At 36.5% G+C, this 21,461-nt stretch overlaps 1 protein-coding gene across 3 annotated transcripts in view; it reads right to left on the bottom strand.

The window, feature by feature from the left end:
- LOC150105778 (H(+)/Cl(-) exchange transporter 4-like) overlaps nt 1–21,461 on the bottom strand; it is a 425,804-nt gene that overhangs the window by 40,429 nt on the left and 363,914 nt on the right. For all 3 annotated transcript variants that reach the window (XM_090394346.1, XM_090394347.1, XM_090394345.1), the window contains one exon: nt 8,692–8,787. In XM_090394346.1, the coding sequence (XP_090250472.1) occupies nt 8,692–8,787 (96 nt within the window). The remainder of the gene's footprint in view (nt 1–8,691; nt 8,788–21,461) is intronic.

The following is a 21,461-nucleotide window of genomic DNA, read 5'->3' on the forward strand; positions in this document are numbered from 1 at the left end:
CTATCAGGCATCATTGCAGATGATGTTCCATGGTTTTTGTTTCACCCATAAGCAGCTATCATTATCTAAGTAGCTCCCATCTGGCCATATTCTACTTTGATCTGCCCATTCAAGAACGAAGTATATTCACTGCCTCCCATCTTTGCCAGTCTAGATGTAAGCCAGAAGGAAGAGATTCAATAAAGTTCAGAGCCTCTGGAGACTGTTCTTGGCACATTGCTGACCTTGTACACCCTCAATCAATGGTTTTACTCACTCAGTGGAATCAGTTTCTGGTTAAAAGATCGGAATAATATTCCCCGGTTATTGTTTTATCCTTTCAAGATAATTAATAAAAAAAATGCCTTTAGCATCCCAAATATCTCCATACAAAGGATGCTGTTCATCATTTAGTTGTTGTTTCTGCTTATATCTACTGTGCTGTCCTTCTGATGTGAGGAAGTGTAATACCAGACAGTGAGTATAAATGGTCAATTTTTGTATGTTAAAGACAGCCAGTAATGTGCCAACGTGTTTCATTAATATGTACACAATGCATTCTCTATTTACGAGGGTAGTCTGAAAAGTTCTCAGCATAACAATGAAAAAACAAATTTATAATTTCAAAATTATTTTTCAACATAATCTCCTTTAAGACTAATACATTTATTCCAGCGATGCTCCAGTACCATTATCCCGTCCTCCCTGAGGTTCTCAATAAAATCTGCAAATTACCCTTCTACAGGCTGCAATCATCTCTTGATTCGAAGAAAAAATGTTGGCTAGCAAGGAAGTGTTTTAGTTTTGGGAAGAGATAAAAGTCAGAGGGAGCCAAATCTAGGGAATAGGATGGATGTTCCAACAATTCATAGGGCAGATCCCTTAATTTTCCCATTGCCAAAACACCTTTGTGGGCAGGTGAATTGTCCTAATGAAAGATGATTTTTTTTTCTTCTAAAAACCAGGTCTTTTCTCACGAATTTTTTCGTCTAGTTTGGTTAAAGACCTTTCCTGCTGATGGAACTGTGCTTTGTCTTCTTTGGTGTTGAACAACTGGCTTCTGTCCACTGCTTTGACTGCTATTTGGATTCTGGTGTGTAATGTTGAATCCAAGTCTCATCCATAGTAATAAATAGATGCACAAAATCAGTTTTATTCTTGTTAAAACGCTACAAGCACTGTTCAGAGATTTTCCTGCAAGTGCGTTTTTGATCTGCTGTGAGCAAGCGTGGCACCCATCTTGTGCAAAGCTTTTTCATTTGCAATTCTCTGTGCAAAAATATGTCCTACACATTCTTTTGAAATGCCTAGAGTCTCAGCAATTTCACGCACTTTGACTCGCTAGTCATCCAATACCATATCGTGCACTTGATCAATGATTTCTGGAGTTACACTTTTTGGACGTTCTTCACGTGGATCATCTTCAAGGCTGGCAAGGCAGCATTTAAACTCGGCAGCCCATTTTTTAATTGTCGAAAACGAAGGAGAAGAGAAAAGTTTATGACCTTTTATGAACTTCAAATGAATTTCTTTTGGTGTTAAACCTTCTTTTACAAAGAATTTTATAACTGCATGATACTCAATTTTATCCATTTCGAGGGATGTAGACAACACTTTTGCTTCAGATAGCTGTATAAAACAAACTACTTGATAGAATGACTTGCAATTTCACATGGATGCCTATGACAGATGTACCAACTTAGAAAAAAAAAAAAATCTTGCCGATAGTGTTGCCATCTATGGTCGAGGAGACTGAGAACTTTTCAGACCACTCTCGTAGCCTAATGGCCCAAACACATTCCTCTGTCACCTCAATGTGTTTGTTTGCCCAAGAATCCAGTTTACAATGGAAAAGGAAACTAACAATAATACATTTAGTTTAATCCTTTATCCAAGTGTGAGCAAACAAAGTTTGCACCTGAAAATATCTTCAGGACTGGAGTAAGGTAGTACAACACTGGGAAACTCGTAGCAAAAGGTGGACCAAGCTAACATTACTCCTATCTCAGTATCTCCCATAATGCAAAATACATCTCCTTGCGGATATGTATAATGTTATGCATTAAGGGAAGGGCCACTACCCAGACTAGTTTCGACCTTTATTGAGGTCTCTTCAGTAGAAGCCAGGTCCAGAAGTGGAGATACCAGGCAGAAGCAATAGCGAGGTCATCTTTACCTATAGGAGTTGCCAAAAGGTGTGCCACCTTTTTATTAAATTACTCTGGATTTAGAGAAAGATGTTGAAAGTTTATTTTTCACTTGGTTAGACTATAATAAATTTAGTTTAATCCTTTATCTCCAAGTGATAAATGAGCAAACAAAGTTTGCACCTGAAAATATCTTCAGGACGGGGTAAGGTAGTACTGCCTGGTATCTCCACTTCTGGGCCTGGCTCCCACTGAAGGGACCTCAATAAAGGTCGAAACTAGTCTGGGTAGTGGCCCTTCCCTCAATGCATAACATTATACATATCTGCAAGGAGATGTGTTTTGCATTATGGGAGATACTGAGATAGGAGTGATGTTAGCTTGGTCCACCTTTGCTACAAGTTGCCCACTGTTGTACTACCTTACCCTATATCCAAGTGTGAGCAAACAAAGTTTGCGCCTGAAGTATCTTCAGGACTAGGGTAAGGTGATACCACACCAGGGCAACTCGTTGCAAAGGTGGAGAAAGCTACCAACACTCCTATCTCAGTATCTCCTATAATGCAAAACACATCTCCATGCGGATATGTCTAATGTTATGCATTAAAGGAAGAAATTCCTTTAATGCATAACATTAGACATATCCGCATGGAGATGTGTTTTGCATTATAGGAGATACTGAGATAGGAGTGTTGGTAGCTTTCTCCACCTTTGCAACGAGTTGCCCTGGTGTGGTATCACCTTACCCTAGTCCTGAAGATACTTCAGGCGCAAACTTTGTTTGCTCACACTTGGATAAAGGATTAAACTAATTTTATTATACTCTAACCAAGTGAAAAATAAACTTTCAACATCTTTCTCTAAATCCAGAGTAATTTATTAAAAAAGGGTGGCACACCATTTGGCAACTCCTATAGGTAGAGATGACCTGCTAATGCTTCTGCCTGGTATTTCCACTAGGGCCTGGCTCCCACTGAAGAGACCTGTTTGCAGCAGCCCCGAGAGAAAGCTCCATGTTCCAGTCCTTCTTCAAACCTGTTCCAGCGGATTCCAGCAACAGTTTAGGTGAACCGAGAAGAGAGCTCCGATTGAAGTCGTGCCTTGGTAAGATTCCTTTGTTCTTTTTTGTGGTTTTTTTTTTTTTTAGGCCTATACACGGCATTCTGCTACTTTATAGGAAAGGAATAGACTATCCTTGGAAAGTCTTCTTCCTTTCTTTGTCTTCAAGTAATGTCTTCGGTTTTACCAAGGGTAAGAACCCTCGGGTTCGAAATTGATGCTAATATTGAGAAGCGGACGTTTGCGACGACTATAATTAACTATGTTGGGGCAGACAACATTTCTGGCTTTACTCCTTACGGGGGGGGAAGGTTTCAAGTTGTATGTACTAACATTGCAACTAGAGAAAAATTACTGACAGGAGTCGAGTGCCAGGGAAAAGTTTTTCATCCTTTTGTGGTAGGAAGTCTTTCCAAAAGTGTAAGAATAGATCGCTTCCCACTAGAATATCTCGAAGAAGACACTGACATCATAACTAAAGTCTTCTCGAAATGGGGAGCCGTGCGTGATATAAAAATTGGCACGGACGCTGACTTCCCTCAGTGGAAGTCAGGTGAAGTCACCTTTTCCATCATGATGAAGGCAGAAATTCCGAATTTCGTCAAGATAGGATCGGCCAGGGTAATGGTCAGCTACCCCGGCATAAAGCGACAGTGTTTTAAGTGCGGTGCCCTCACGCATCTCGGGGCTCAGTGCCCGAAAATGAAATGCAGGAACTGCCTGACAGCGGGCCATACATTGCAGAATTGCCAGTCGGCCTGCTTAAAATGTGGTAACACAGACCATAAAGTGGACACCTGTCCAAGTAGAAACCATGCAGAAAGAGTAGGAGGTACTATTACGCCCAACACTGAAACACCGGAAAACAATATCAGTGGCATGGAGCAGAACGACTTCCCAACCCTGGAGGCTGCACATGAAAGGGCAGCAACAAAGAATCACACCGCCACATCGCAAAATGAAGTAACAGAGAAACCGACAGGCAAAATTGTAGAAGCAGCCAGGAAAGACACAAAGCATGAGGAGCCAGCCAACGACCAAACCACCGCCACAGAAAATAAACAGAAACACCAGCAGGAAGGTCCTATCATGGTAGTTGAAAAAATAACAGAAGAAGAAACAGTAGAAATGGAAATTCATAGCGAAGAAACCACACAAAAAAGGCCAGGCAGCCCTGAAGAAGGGAATGTAAAAAAACCAAAACCAGGGAGTCCGGGCATAGCTGAACCTGGAAAGGTAATAGCAGAACCCACAAAGTACCCTTATGCAAAAGCCAATGCGACAATACTACATCTACTAAAAGACTTCCCCGAGGAAGAGAAGGCTTTACGAAATGGTATAGAAGCATTCGGGGATATCCTACTTATCCTCACAGGGAAAAACGGGCCTAAAGTGGTAAGCGCAGAGTGGAACGATATGTTTGTTGAAGACATAGACGAAATCACTCCAGAACAAATCGAAGAATTTATTGATGCAAAGGATGACGCAGGAGCAGCATTGTACAGAGGCCTAGGAATGTTAAACTATTCCCGCGGAGAAAAGTTAGCAGATCACATCCTCAAAACCCACAACAACAGAAAGCAGGAGGATGTAAGCCTTGCTTAACAGGCAGACAAGTCAGTAGATTCGTCGTACTGAGTGACCAGACTCGGGAGGGGAAAAAAAAAAAAAAATCCCTTTTTCTCTTTCCATTTCAGATTAGAATTTTTGTTATGAAAAGGTATTTGTCTATTCCACAGGAGGGGGTACCCTGAGAACCTGGGCTGCGAAGGCCTACATCGAGGCAGTGCAGCTCCTTGTGAGCTGCATCACTCAGGCCAGGCTCTTCCCCCGCTCTTCTGGTCATTCAGTTTGAAATTCCGAAATTCACCTAGTTTCTTATTTCTTTGGTTCTGTCTTACAAATTGTTATATGTACGTTTTAATGTCATTTACCAGTTTCCTTTTTCATGTGTTGCTTCTTTCATTTGTTTTTCCCCCGCTTTCCTCGGGCGGTCATCTGAAGAGGTGACCGACCGAGGAAAGCTGAAAAGAACGGATGGAGGGAGATAATGTCGGAGATCTGCTTGGTGCTGACATTTAAGTCAGGCCAAGTAGATCGACTGAGGCCTCTTAACTATCTACTACTATCCACTCTACCTTTCTCCTCCTCTCTCACTACCAAGCTGACTCTCAGCACAACTTTTTTTTTTAAATCTAAAGAGGCCAGTGATGAAAGGCATGAACTCCCATTCGACCTCAATAAAGGTCGAAACTAGTCTGGGTAGTGGCCCTTCCTTTAATGCATAACATTAGACATATCCGCATGGAGATGTGTTTTGCATTATAGGAGATACTGAGATAGGAGTGTTGGTAGCTTTCTCCACCTTTGCAACGAGTTGCCCTGGTGTGGTATCACCTTACCCTAGTCCTGAAGATACTTCAGGCGCAAACTTTGTTTGCTCACACTTGGATAAAGGATTAAACTAATTTTATTATACCTTACCCTAGTCCTGAAGATGTTTTCATGCGCAAACTTTGTTTGCTCACATTTGGATAAAGGATTAAACTAAATTTATTATAGTCTAACTAAGTGAAAAATAAATTTTCATAAATCAACAATAGTCTACCCTTCCTAGACACCTTAGTTACAAGTCTTCCAAATGGTAACCTCTCCTTCAGAGCCTACAATCTTTGTTTTAGTGGAATCTCTCTCTTTCAACTGAACTCAACCATATGTTGACCACCTTCCTCTGCAATGACTACAGTACTTATATAAAAAAAAAAAAAAAAAAAAAAAAAAAAAAAAAAAACCCAATCCCTCCTCTCAATCATTGGCCATCTATTCAGAAGGATTTCAGAACTGCATCACCAACTCTATGTTCAAGAGTGCATCTGAAAAAAAAAAACAGCCATGTCCTTGAAAAAATACAACCTCTGCACAGCTTTGAAACCCTATGGAAACTTGCCACCCTAATCCATGCCATTAAAGGTCACCTCCCTCTTCTCTCTCAGTTCCTGGAATATACAAAGTACCCTGTTCCTGCAAGTTGGCATGCTTTGGATGGAAGATCAGCTACCATTCACATAGATGAACACAAACAATACATCTGGAATCATGACTATGGTCAATCTGATTTTGCAGATCATGCATAAGACACCACAAAGGACCTGCTGGGAAAAACCAACATGCTTCATCACAGTAAATTTAAAAAAGAAAGACTGTTTTTTTTTGAATCTGCAGCTGCTCTCTCAGAAATCAATCTAATTTAAATAAATACAGGCATAAGAAACTTCCAAAAATTTGGGAACCATTAATCCTTAAAGATCCCAATTTACAACCTGGGCCCTCCTACAAACAGCCATAGAGGACACCCCATCTAGATAGAACTTTAGTGTTATATCCAGTGTAGTTTATACTCCCTGAAGATATCTCAGTGTCTAAGATGAAATATTGGAAGAATTAAAATTGTTTTTAATCCTTTCTTAGTGCCATTAATACTCCATTTAACCTCTAACATGAGTTTCAGCAGTCCACAAATTCTCAATTTGTCCTCATAACTGACATTCTGCTCCCAATATCATGTTTAACATTTACCTTTGCTCTTCTCCACTGTTTCTGCATTACCATGGAAACCAAGGGACCAGATATCAATCCAGATGATGTCATATCAAACCCTTTTAAAGAAGCAAACATCAGGATAAGGAAGTTATAGAGACAACTTCCTTATCCTTATATGTCAATGTTCATTTAAGTATTGCAATTCAATGCTAATAAAAATTAATAAGTAAAATCCACATTACGCTGAATTATTTTTGAAAATTATAGAGACAACTACCGTGTTTGAATAAAAACTTTAGTTTAATATAACTAAAATCTACATTCGACGTTTCGACCTTTATGTCAAGGTCATCTTCTGGAGCATACAACTATACACAGAAAACAAGCTACACTACAATCGAACTGGTTTGTTAAAGACACTGACCAACCGCTACAACAATTGTTGGCCTGATCTCTGATGAAAAATAAAATAAAATAAAATAAATAAAAAAAATAAATAAAATTAAAAATAATAATAAATAAATAAAAATAATAAAAAAAATTATATATCACCGCTAGAGTCCTATTATTGGTGTTATCTGTTGGTTGTAGAAATACATTGGGCACAACAACAAGTATCTATCTATATACATATATTAACATCATGTACATTCCAGCCAGTTGGTATGGAATGGTTTCTAATACTAGCTGTAGATTGGCTAGAGTCCTGACTTATGCTGGATCTTATATATTAGGTAGGCTGAATGTGTGTCATCCAGATCCTTGGAATTTTCATGCCATCTTTGTTGTTGATACTCGGGTGGTTTATCAGGATTTCGCAGGCTTCCTTAAATTTCCTTTCATACTAGGTTTTTGTGGGTGTAAAGAGCAGGTGCTTTTCCAGTTGATTTGGTGTAAGGTGTTGAGTGCGTGGTCTGAGAGGCCTGCTTCACCATAATGGTTATATTTAATGTGTTCTTTCTTGTGTATAGGGATTGTCCGTCCTGTTTTTTCACCAATGTACGGTAAGTTACAGGTGCAGCGGATGCAATAGACTCCAGGATGTGCTAATGGGAGGAGAGGATCCTTAGAGGAGTTGAATATGGTTTTAAGTTTAGTGGGTGGTTTAAAGGTGGCACTGAGGTTATAATGTTGTAGGATTCTGTTGATTTTTTCTGATAACCTGTAATAATCTGTAAACTAATACAGTAATCTACCATTTATCCAACCTTTCAATTATTAGAACAATCATCTATCTATCTATCAATCAAAAATGTTAACATACACCAAACACAGGGTACTTCATACATTCTTAGATGTAATGGGGGGGGGGGATTTGTGTATCAATTCTTCAATTTTATGAGTTCTTCCAAAAAACCGATGAACTAAAACAGTATGCAACTCATGTCTTGTGCATTGTCATTTTTATAAAAAATTAAATAGGACTTTATATCATCTGTATGTACAGTAATCTACCGTTTATCAGACCTTCAAACCAATAATTCTTCAATTAACCAACCCTTGCATGTCAACTAACTTCTGATAGAGTACAATGTAATTGTACTTCAATAATCAGACCCTTCAACTATTAGAAACGACTGTTCTAATAATTGAAAGGTTGGATAAATGGTAGATTACTATATTAGGTTACAGATCATAACATTTTTCTAGAACATAATAAATATAATCAAATAGACAATAGCCTGATATATAAAGTACATGGTTTGTCCGATGATTCTAATATGCTAGTACAATTGAGCGACAGGTATGTGACACAGCTAATAAAAAATGAGAAGTGAAATTGATATTAGTAATAAATTTAGTAAATTTCTTTTAAGATTTTTTTTATTTTTAATTTACTGATATTGTCCAAAATCTAAAATTTAATAGTGATTTCATCTAGTGAACATAGCTCATCAATAGTCAAGTTCACCAATAGAATTTCCGAGTATTTAATGACAAATTCTCACAAAAATAAATGACTTACTTAGGCCTCATGACATCTGCTGCAAGAGTGGTATGAGTAAATTCTTCCTTGCTATCAAGAAATGGGTAACCATTCAGATGAATATGAGCATCATAGCTGTTACATGAGTTAAGATTAGCTCAGAAAATTATCTGAACAAAGAGGAAAGAAAGCAATAAGATATCAATTTTGCAAATTCTATATACAAAGGTAAATAACTAGCAACAAATCATCAAATGCCCACGGTGTGTCATCATATCCTATCCTATCCTATTCATCCATCCAAGGAGGGGTTGAGTCCCTCCTAATCAGGAGGCTTATGACTAGATACTGTAGCTGGATCGTCATTCCTTGCTGCATTCCCAAAGAACAGTATTTCTGGCATCCACATATGTTCATGGGGCAGGTTTGTCTGTTCTGGGGGACGAAAAACCCAAGTTTCCGTGTGAAAAAAACCCCCTACCTCCATATGAGACTCTCTAACTCACTTTTATCAAAAGAAATCAGATAAAGGTTCCTCACATTACTGACGGAAATCAAACCCAGGGCTTTCCAACCAAAGCTTCATCAATACTGAACTGAGCTACAGAAGCTCATGTCAATTATATGCCAAATAATTAAGCACTGAATGCATGTTTCCCCTGTGCAAAAATCTTTCAAAACAAGATTTACATAAGCATTCTTACTTAAAATCAAATCGTGCTTTCAGAGATCTTTTTTGCTATTGTGAGCAAATGGAAAATATGACAGTCAAAATGAATGATTTGAAATGAGATGTATGGTGCGAGAGAAGATGCAAAGAGTTGCCATATGAAGTGAAAAGAGCAAAAAAAAAAAAAAAAAAGTCAAGATTGTATTGCCAAGGCACATAATATAAATGGCTGGTTGGTGGTTTACTAGTGAAGGATAGCAAAGGTCATACTGTGCCATTACAACATTTGCAGCTGCATCCAAGGTAATAATAAATCAATTAATATATAGAAAATAGCTAAATACATCTAAAAAAATGTTATAAAATAACACATTTTTAATAAAAAAATTGATCAATGTCATATCTACATAATTTACACTTAGAATCAAATATATTTATATAAATTAATTATTTTTAAAAAGTTAAAAACTTCATGCAATTGGTACAAATCTGATAAAATTTGCCTGAGTATATATGGCTCAGCCAGATCAGTAAAAATTTCATTCCATTCCCAAGTGAAGTACTGGCACTCCACCAAAACATTGCGATGGAAAAAGTGTAGCATTGATTCCACAGAGATAAAGAAGGTATGGAATGGTTTGCAATGAAAAGTTACAAAGATATTGGGATTATGAGCAGGGCTCCAGAAATCTACTAACCTTAGGTGAGTTATCAGAGACAAGTGGTGAGTGAATTTTCCACCTCGTTTTATTCAAAATGTATTGCCTTATTTTCTTTCATATAGGTGGGTCTTCAGCCTTCAAGAGATAAGAATGTGTAAGGTGACTTTGACCTATATAGAGCCAACCAAGAACAATTTTCTTTCTTCTCTTCCTACATTCACTAGAGTGCCAATGCTTAAGTTCAGTAATAATGTATGCAATTTATTTATCGGCAATTCCTGCCACTGATTTGTTCTTATCAAGTGACTGCAGTCTGTGTAGGGAACCAAATATAATTAGGAAAAAGTATGAACTGACCTAATAGCTGCACCTGCACTACAATCTCATTTCCTTTAATTCTAATATGGCCAGGAATCCAGCATAACTGAGAATCCTAGCTGAGGATGTTCATCAATGGAACATGTATTGTACACAGGAGAGAAGATGGTATGTAAAAAAACTCAATGAATTTGTATAAGTCATAGAATTTTGGTAGTGGTTTTCTTTTATGTGTACAAGTACAAACTGAATGACATACAGCGTAGCATTATAATTACGGCTTTCAAGTGGCTGACTGGGTGCAATGCAATCAGGATAAACAATAACATAAACAACAAAGGTCTCAGATCTTGTTATTATAGATGGATAAGAAATTTGAGTGTTCTGCTTGGTATCGTATTTTCATGCCAAATTTGTTACAAGTTATTCAATTTAGTTAAAAAATCCTGCAGTCCAGTATGGATTTATTTATCAGTGTAAGATCATCAGCAGTCACTTAAGGGGATCAAAGCCAGATAATCAGGAGGGAGATCTCCACTTAGCCTTTAAAAACTGCATAGAACAATTATATGAAGGCTTCTGAACTAATAGACTAATTTGTATGAAACTGTTTATTTATTTACGCATATGGCTTTGTGAAACTGGCAAGTGAAATGTACAATCACAATCTCTAGAAACAAATGATGAAAATCTTAACATGTAAAAGTTCATTACATAAAAGCACAATTACAACTATAGGTCAATGTCCAGTCTGGAAAGCCAATCCAAGGCCTCATCCATCACCTTGTGGATGTCCTGTAGGCCACCACTGTGAAATTGGCACCTTGAAAATGATATTTTTTCTTGTTTTAATTTTGTTATGCAGAGGCGAATCGACACCTCAACCTTTCTTTCTGCGGAAAAATGGTAGAACACGAGCCTCACCCGAAATACCTTGGAGTGAGCCTAGACAGAAGCCTAATGTATAAAAGGCACCTCACCACCCTATGAAACTGTTAAAAGGAGATTAGTAAACTTAATCATGCAATAGAGTCATTAGTATCCTGTACACTGCCTGAGGGACCATATCAGGAAATTGATGATGGCATCATCTGCATAAGCTGACAAGTAGAATTAACATCTCCAATTTTGATATCAGGTCTAATGCCACCATAATGTGATCCAGTGAAACCAGCAAATTAGACACCAAGTTTCCCTTCCACAATTTTTCTTAGCCTCTTCTCAAGTATGCTTGCATAAATCTTACCTGGAACACTCAATAGTGAAGTCTTCTGTAATTCTATGTTGTGCTATTTCCTTTTTTATTGATGAACAGAAGTATGCTAAGTAGATATTATTTCACCCAAATTATTCAATTAGGGAATATTCTAATACTGCAATATTAGAATATGATCTAATTAGAAAATTAGAATAAGTGAACTAAATTACACTGACAAAGGATTAATATAAATGGTAATAAACTAAATTATTTACGATATGCTGAAAATATTGTAGCAATTGCAAACAACAAAAGAGAGAAAAAATGAATAAATTATGATGATATATATACTAGGAAAGGCTACACAGCATAATTCAGGAGGTGTGGTCAGAGAGTTGAATTCCAGATGATTGGAATGGAGCTCTCATAGTTCCCATCTATAAAAAGGGAGACAAATGAATGCGAAAATTACAGAAAATTACACAATGAGATAATTGTCTCACTGCGTTTCTGGTAAGATTTATGCAAATATACTTGAGAAACAGCTAAGAAAAATTGTGGAAGAGAAGCTTGGTGAATAACAGGCTGGATTTAGGCCAAATACAGGTTGTCAGGATCAAATTTTCACCTTAAGATAAACAATGAAGAAATCATGGGAATATAACAAGGAATGAGTTTTGCAGATCTAAAACAGGCATAAGAAAAAGTACCAAGAAGAAATTTGTTCAATACACCCAATTATATAGTATACATGAGATATTATATCAAGCAATATTTAGTCTATATTTGAGTTGTAAGTCAGTAGTAATTGAGCAAAGGACAGGAAAATGGTTTGATGTTAAATCAGGTCTGAGACAAGGGTGTACATTATTTCTACTGTGATTCATCATCTACATGGCTCAATGTTAATCTCAACTCTTTATGCAGAGATGTTGATCATCATCATCTACAACCATGGGTTGTTGATGATGCCCGTAGGTGTCTGATGCCATCTTGATATGATTCTTCCACTGCATTTTATTTTGTGCAAGATGATTCAGTTTGTGTATAGAGTTTCTGCACCATTTGACGATGTCATCACCCCATTCTCTGTTTGGTCTTCCTTTTTTGTTGTTTCCTTCAATCATCCCAAAAAGCAACATTTTTAGTTTTCTCTCATCATTCATTCTACATATATGGGCAAATAGATGTAGTTTCCTTTTGATTATTTTCTGGATCAGGTTTTCTTTTGGTTGTATTCGTCTGTAGATTTCCTCATTGTTCACTTTCTGTATCCAGCTTATTCTCAAGATCTTTCTATAGCACTTCCTCTCAAATGCCAATATCCTCCTTTCAGATTCTCTCAGGAGTACTCAGGCCTCACATCCATAGAGCATGCTGCTGAAGATACAGGTTTCTACAATGCGCATCTTTAGTTTGCATCTTTATAGCTTGGCTCTTCCATATTTTGTCCATGGCTTTTAAAATAGTTGTTGCTCTGGCTATTCTAATTTTTCTCTCTTTTTTTGGGGTCCAAGTCATGTGGCATCCAAGATATGTGAAGTGTTCAACATTTTCCAGTTGAATTGTGTCTATCGTAACTCTGTTCAGTAACTCCTGTTGTCTGAATATCATTGTTTTAGTTTTTTCAAAGTTGTCATTTAGTCCATATCTTTTTCCTTCTGTGTATAGTGTTTGCAATGTCTGTTCCAGCTTTGCTGCATCTTCTTCAATCAGGACGATGTCATCTGCGAAGCAGAGGTAGTTTATTCTCATACATTTATTGAAATGCCTCCACCTTCTTCTTTAATCATCTAATATTCTTCCCAGATGTGATGAAGGTCCCCCTGTCTTATGCCTTGATTAGTGGCAAACCAATTTCCAGTCTCACCTGCTATCCTGATTTTTGCTTGTGCTTGGCTGTTTATATCTTTCAGCAGGCAGATCAGTAAATATTATTTTTATGGCTATATAGCCTACTTTCATTTAGGAGTGCCCCTTTTTTACAATGTCATTGGCTTTTAACTCAAATCTTAGGGCATTACTGATGTGTTATAAAAACAGATATATGAAAAATAATACAGGAGGAAAATTTGGACATACCTTTTTGGATGTTGTTGGCTATCTCCTTATCCTGCAGATATACATTCATCTGTTATTAAGCTGTTAAAGGAAGGGGAAAAAGTGGAGGTAAAAGCAATGTGGGAGAATTATTTGAAAAAACCCAGTTTTTTTTTCAAATAATTTCAAGAGATTTTAAAATTGAAATGGGCAGGACATACTATGTAAATGAAAAGGGATTGATGGAAAATAACAATCATTCAATGGCATCCATATGCCATTGAATGATTGTTATTTTTGTTATAATGATTGTTATTATTATTAATGAAAGAAGACAGATGCCTAGACTTCCAGAACAAAGAGAAGGATAGCTTAATGGAGAATGTTGTGTGAGACCTTCACAACAGAGAAAGATGGTGGCAAATGGGAGGGGGGGGGTCTATAACCAAAAATGGTTATAAAAGGGAATAAGAAGCAGAAGAACATGAGACTTTTATTCTACTCATCTAGAATTTGAGTATTTTTTGATAATTTTATTCTAATCATCTGGAATTTGAGTATCTTTCAATAGTTTCTGAATTAATACAATGCAGCCACTATAAAATTTTTATACTTTTATTTAAACATTTATAGTCAAATATCTACTCCAACTACCTTTCCACACTTCAGGTTTTTGATGGCTTTTTCTACCTTAAGTATTGATATATATATATATATATATCAATTCAGGTTTTTGATGGCTTATTCTACCTTAAGTATTGATATATATATATATACTCTTGATTTCATTTTTCTTAAATATTTTCTACCACCATTCTGTCACTTCTTGTTTTATTTAGCAATCTTTAGAAAGGAGGCTGCTGCTAAAGGTGATGCAAAATGGAAACTATTACTAAATGAAATCTGCTAAAAAGGAGATCCAACAAGGAGGCCACTGAAAAAGTCTCCATTCTGGAAGCTTTTCAATAGCTTCTATAACATTTTGCCACTTCTCTGATATCTTCTTACCAAAGTCTTCCCATGCCTTTTTGTTAGCTACTTTTGCACACAGCTTTGCTTTCTTACATAAGTTGGCATAAGTTTCCCAATACTTCTTTAACTTCTTGAGTCTGCTATGGAACTCTGATTTTTATTTATTTATTTATTTTTTATTCTTACAGATAACTCTACCACATGTCTCTCTGGCTTAACTAATCAATCTTGAAAGAGTTTGATTCTTGTTTTCAAACGCTTTCACATTTTCTTGAAACTATTTGAATCTACATGCTCATCCCTGAATTTTTGAACTTTTCCCCTTTCATATAAAATTAATTTATTCTGCTCAAAATTAAATGGTGGTCACTTCTTATTTGAAATTCCCTGCATGTTCTTGTTGCCATCAACAATAACATAGTCAATGAAAAATTTATTTATTGTTTTTTCTCTCCTTGTGAATTTGTGCACATCTTAAAAGTTAGAACAGGATATTAGTAGAGATGTCTTTATACCTGTTATTAATTTCCTACACTGCTATTTAGACTGATAATAAGGATTAACTTTTTATGTCAGATGCTTTCTCCAACAACTTGAAAAATTCCTCTGCTTCTTGTTTAGTAGGAACCTCTTGTGGGACAATAGACACAAATAAGTCTCACTGTCCTTTCCCATTTTGATATTTGCTCACGCCGCTACACTCAACACTGCCTTCCATTCAAGAAGATTATCTTAATGTTAATAATACAACTATCTCTTTCTTTCCCTGATCAGTATCTCCTGAATATAACATTCTGTAGCCATTATCTTAAGCAATCTCATTTTTTTAGACACAGTACTTTTCTAATTCTGCTACCAGATCCACTTCTTTTCCATTGATACTTATGTTGATGATGCCTAATCTTGAATTCTACCGATGTTATGTTGGAACCTGTTTTGGTACTTTTCACTGTTCACACCGGTTCTTGATGAAAACAGGGAGTTTGTTAAACCAGGAGATGCCTCAGCTGCATGACATTTCATCTTGTTGTATCATCATTGTCTTTTAGTTTAAAACCAATCTGGAATACCATTTGGCTGGCTAAATTCCAAATTGCCAACTCATCCTCATTCATTCAGTATCTAGATAGATACCTAATAACAGGATGAACTACAAAAAGGTAAAGATTGGGCAATTAGGTCTCAGAAATATTAGTTATTCTTTGCATTCCTTAAAAGGCTGGGGGGGGGGAGAGTTCCTCCTAGTTATATACCTTTCAGCCTTTTTAAAAGGGATTTATGTAAAAAATTTTAAAAAGTTTAAATTAATATTTTTTAAATATTTAATTTTTTTCACATATTTTTTAAAAGAGGAACATACAGGGTGTTCGGGATAAATTTGACATATTTATAATTAATTATATTTTTCCGTAAGTTACATGTATTAACACACACTTCTCTTCATTTAAAAGTTTGGACCCTTCTTCATTCATATACAAGATGTCAGAAAGGATGGATAGCTGGAACCCACCTGAATCATGGAAGAGAATAACTTGTATCATGATGATTCGTGCCCGCCATCAAAATAAGGATATTACGACTGCTGCCCAATGCTCCCTGAATACAGTAAAAACAATCAGGCATGAACTAGAGACTTGCAATGGTGACTACGAGGATGTAGCAAGAAGAAAGATCCCTAGCAGACGATCTGATTGCGTTCGTACAGCAGAATTCCTCGCAAATCTGCAGGAACAGGTGTTGAAGAACCCTGGCATTGGAATTCGGGCTTTGTTCGTGGAGTTGCTAACTGTAGTCAAGCCCTGGATAGCAAGGGTAGCCAATGGTAGGCCGTATGTATGGCAGCAGGATTCGGCCCCTTGCCACACCTCTGGGAAAAGTCAAAAATGGTTGTCTGAAAATTTCTACGACTTCACCAGTCCAAATGTTTGGCCTCCAAACTTCCCAGACCTTAACCCCATGGATTATTTTGTATGGGGCGCAGTTGAAAAAGACACCAATCGCACTTCCAGTAATACAAAAGCCCAGTTAATGGATAAAATTAAAACAGTTTTTGCGGCCCTTCCCAGGGAGACTGTAGCATCAGCTTGTTCGAGGTTCCGAAGCAGAATTGAAGCTGTGATCGATGCTAATGGTGGTTATTTTGAGTAAATCTTGTTGATAGTATTGTAATTAACTCTGCCTGTAATGTTTTTTTGTCAATTCATTAAATTTAATAGATACAAAGAAGATTTTCTTTTTTTTTACGAAACTGTCAAATTTATCCCGAACACCCTGTATTTGCAAAATTATAACATATGTGATTATAATGAACTGTATAACAGGGGAATCAGGAGTGCATGAAGAGTGATCAAGTGATTTCTGAAGGAAGCAAACACTCACTCCATCCTCAGAGTTAGAAAAATAAATCAGGGAGAAAGGGATGATCAGCAAGAACTGCATAAAAAGAAAATTTTATGGAACTAATATTGAGAGAAATGTGATGACTAGGCTCAGAAGAAGCATTAAGAGTAGAAATATAATCAATATAAATAGTTGAGAGTAATAGATAAGAAAGGCAAAAACTATGAAAAGAATTTGAACAGGTCAGAGGTAATCTGAGTGAATTCTTTCAGCAGGTAACAAGTAAATAAAGACTAGATTACAATAAAACTGTAGCCATTCCATACAATAAAGAGATATCAGACAAAATAAACAGAATACTAAAGAAATACAACCTTAATGCTTTAAACTTCCTGCAAAATTAAAGAACTTATTCAACTCATCCAAGGATCCACTTCCTCTGCTGGCCAACCCTAGAGTATACTGTATTCATTGCACCTGTAATTTGTCCTATATAGGTGAAACAGGGTGCACAATCCATATAAAAAAAAAAAAAAAAAAAAAAGAAACAAAGGAATATAAATGGCACATCAAATTTAACAACTAAGGTAAATCTGGCCTTTCTGATCATGCTATGAATACTCTACATAGAATTGACTATAAAGGCACCTGTTGTTTACATCACACAAAAACATAGTATGAACATAAATTTAAGGAGGACTGTGAAATTCTTATCAATCACCAAAATCATAACAATAATAGTGGTCTAAAATTCCCAAGAATACGGATGGCACATATTCTATCTGCATATCTTTTGGTCTAAGAGTTAATTATAATTAGGACTGTTAAGTAATCTACGATCTTAACTCATCATCATCAAATTCCTGCCATATACCCTCAAGGGGTGTACAGGATATGATAGTACTACATGAAAAATTTACATCATTAATAACTTCCTATCTACAATTTTCCTCCAGATCAGTCTGTTACTTGTGAAGATTCCAATATTAACAGATCTTATATTTCTGTCTCTTAAGGCACATTGTACCGTATCAATCCACCTATATCTTGGTCTTCCTCTGGGTCGTTTTCCTGCCAACCTGACAGAGAACACTTGTTTTGCCAATCTTTCCTCACCCATTCTGTTTAAATGACCATACCACCTGAGATTAACTCTGCTAAGGTATTCCTGGATGCTGAAAATGTCAAGTTCTTTCCTAATATGCTCATTTTTAATATGATATTGCCATTGATGCCATCTGTTCATGCCTATAATCATTCTCAGGGTCCCCATATCTGTGGTCTCTAGTCTTTGGTCAAGTGTTTTACTTCTGACCCAGCTCTCAGATCCATAAGTTAAAACTGGTTTGAACACTGTCTTGTATACTGCTAATTTAGTATTCTGACTAATTTCTCTCTTATTCCATATGAATTTATTCAATTTACTTCCTACTATACCAGCTATATTGATTCTGTTGTCTATTTCCATATTTAATTTACCATCTTCACTAAAAATCGTACCCAAGTAGCTGAAATGTTTTACTTGTTCGACAGGTTCTCCATTCACAATGCAGTTGACATTATCAACGATTCTGCCTATTTTCATTCTCTTTGTCTTTTTATTGCTGACCTTTATACCATATCTGTTACAACAGTTATTCAATTTAGTCAAGGAATCCTGCAGACTCATAGCGGATTTATTGATAAGTATCACATCGTCCACATAAAGCAAAGAGCTGACATTAACATCTACAATTCTGATATCATGTTTAATACCACTTTCCTTCATAATGTGATCCATATAGATAATGAATAGCAGAGGGGATAATGTACATCCTTGTCTCACACCAGATTTAACATTAAAACAGCTTTCTGTACTTCCTTCAATTCTAACTGCTGACTTACAACTCAAATAAAGGCTAAGTATTGCTTGATATAAAGCCTCCATTGACACCATATAACTGTAGCATATTGAATAGCTTCTCTCTTGGCACCTTGTCATATGCCTTTTCCAGATCGACAAAACTCAAATAGAGATCTTTGTTATATTCCCATGATTTCTCCACAATTTGTCGTAAAGTGAAGATACTGATCCTGACAGCCTCTATTTGGCCAAAATCCAGCTTGTCCTTCACCAAGCTTTTCTTCTACAATTCTTCTCAACTGTTTCTCAAGTATACTTGCATATATCTAACCATGAACACTCAGTAGGGAAATACCTCTGTAATTCTCACATTCAGTTTTATTTCCCTTTTTATATATGGGTACTATGAGAGCTCCACTCCAATCATTCGGGAATTCCAAAGACCTCCCATGACTTTTGTTTAGCTAGTTTTACACAGTGTTTAGTTTTCTTACATTTGTCTCTGTATTCTCAAAGAGCACAAGCTGACTTATGTGCCAGGAACTTTTGATATGCTTTCTTCTTTTACTTCACTGTCTCTTTAACTTCCTGTGTCCACCATGGAGTTCTGATTTTTCTATCCTTGCAGACAACCTCACCACATGCCTCTCTGGCTGAATCAATCAAAGTTTTCTTCAAGGCTTGCCACTGAATCTCTACAGTTTGGTTCCTGTTCTCAAACTTTTTCATTTTTTCTTGAATAATGTTTTTATAGTTTAGTCTACAGTTCACATCTGAGAGCTGCTCAACTTTTATTCGCTTTAAAATTTTCATATATGTTATTCTTTTCAATATGAAATTCAATTTTATCCTGCTCAAGACTAAATAATGATCACTTCCAATTTCAAATCCTCTGTACACTCTGGTGTCCTGCACCACGAAGAAAACATCACTATCAACAATAACATAGTCAATGAAACTTTTCTTATTTCTTTCCTCTTCTCTCCATGTGAATTTGTGCATGTGAATTTTTCTAAAGCACAGGCACAAATAAGTCTCATTGTCCAGTTCTCCATTCTCATATTTGCCCACATTACTCTATTTGAGATTGCCTGCATTCAAGAAGATTAGCCTTGTATTTAGTGTTGAATATAATGGCTACTCCTTTTCCTTGACTGTCATTGCCTGAATATAATATTTTGTATTTATTGCTCAGAAAGATCTCACCAGTTTTTTTTTTTTTGTTTCAGTCACCCCTATTATGTCGATCTGGTACTTATCTAATTCCTCAGCTAGCTCCATTTCTTTGCCATTCAAGCTTTTTATGTTGAAATAGTGCCGATCTTTAACTCTGGTGATGTTGAGTTGGGGTGTTTTTTTCAGATTTGTTCCAGTAGCTGACTTTTCGCTGTTCACCCCGGTGAAAACAACGGCCGCCTTGTTTAACCGGGCGACGCCCCAGCTGGCGTATAATTTTGTCATATTGTGCCATCATTTTGTAATTTAGTTTAAGCCAATAAGAATTACAATTTGGTCGGCTAAATCCCAAATTACCAGCCCATCCTCGTTCGTTCAGTATCCAAGTAGATACCCAACAGGGTGCACCACGAGAAGGTGAGGATTGGACATTAGGTCAGAAGTCCTGATCAGTTCTCCGCATTCCTTTAAAGGCTATGTGGAAGTCTCCTCTCAGTTATACAGCTTTGACCCTTAAGCACCCCCGATCTTAACTCTAATATAACAATACTCGTTAAATTATGGATTGGCTACCACTTTTGCTGTATTAAAACTATCTATATAAATTTGTTCTCTGATGATGTCATAAATAGAATATAGGTATGATGTAGTTTTTTTTTTTTTTCACTAGAAATCAGGCAAGTAGAATAATGGTTGATCAAATCATTGTCACTTTTGCATATTGTTTGAAATGTAATATGGCTTGTCTTTGTGTATATATGTGTATACTCCAGATGATGACCTTAATAATTTTAATGAAATGAAATAAGAATCATCACCATGGAAGGGTAATTTTAGTGAATACAGATAGTATAAGTGTCATATGCACAGGAAATAGTTGAATTATTAGGTAGTTGCTTTGGTAAAGTACAGGTTCCAGACCCACCCATGGAAGCTAAGGTGGAACCAGATGAAAAGATTGGGATAAACAACATTAGAAGTACTAAAGATGTTGCAAGAATGATGCAAACACAAGATGCTAAAGAAATGTCTGAGAGAATTTGCAATGCCTCTAATACTCCTTGAGCCTCAAAACAAACATGATTCACAGTAAATGGGAGGAGGGCAAAATAATTTCATCATACAAGAGTAGAACTAGAACTGACACCCAATTATAAACCAATACTGAAGTATCTTTGGAGTTATCAAAGTATTGAAAAAAGATGGTTTAGATCTGCATCCAGAAGTCAGCAGATAACATGTTGTTCCTGTATAGAGGACAACATGTTATCCTCTGTATAGAGGACATGGGTGTTAATGGTATGTCTTGCTTTGGTCTCACAATGTGCTTACATTTTACAGTAGAGGTGACAGAGCAACTGGATAAAGGAAACAGATACATACCACAATGCTTCTGGATTTTACCAAAACATATGACAGGATTCTTCATGACAAGTTATATATAAATGTAAAAGGACAAGTACACAAAATAGGTCTTAAGTTTCTCAATCTCTTGCCTGGATCTGCCATCATAGGAAGTATAGTGTCAATTGTTGGGACGTCTCATTAGGAAAAAGCTGCACATTGCCGCCATGTTAAGGATCCTAAAGG

This window comes from Typopeltis vanoorti, chromosome 6 (assembly GCF_054136105.1).
Source record: "Typopeltis vanoorti isolate ZY-2024b chromosome 6, IOZ_Tvanoo_1.0, whole genome shotgun sequence".
Taxonomy (NCBI): domain Eukaryota; kingdom Metazoa; phylum Arthropoda; class Arachnida; order Uropygi; family Thelyphonidae; genus Typopeltis; species Typopeltis vanoorti.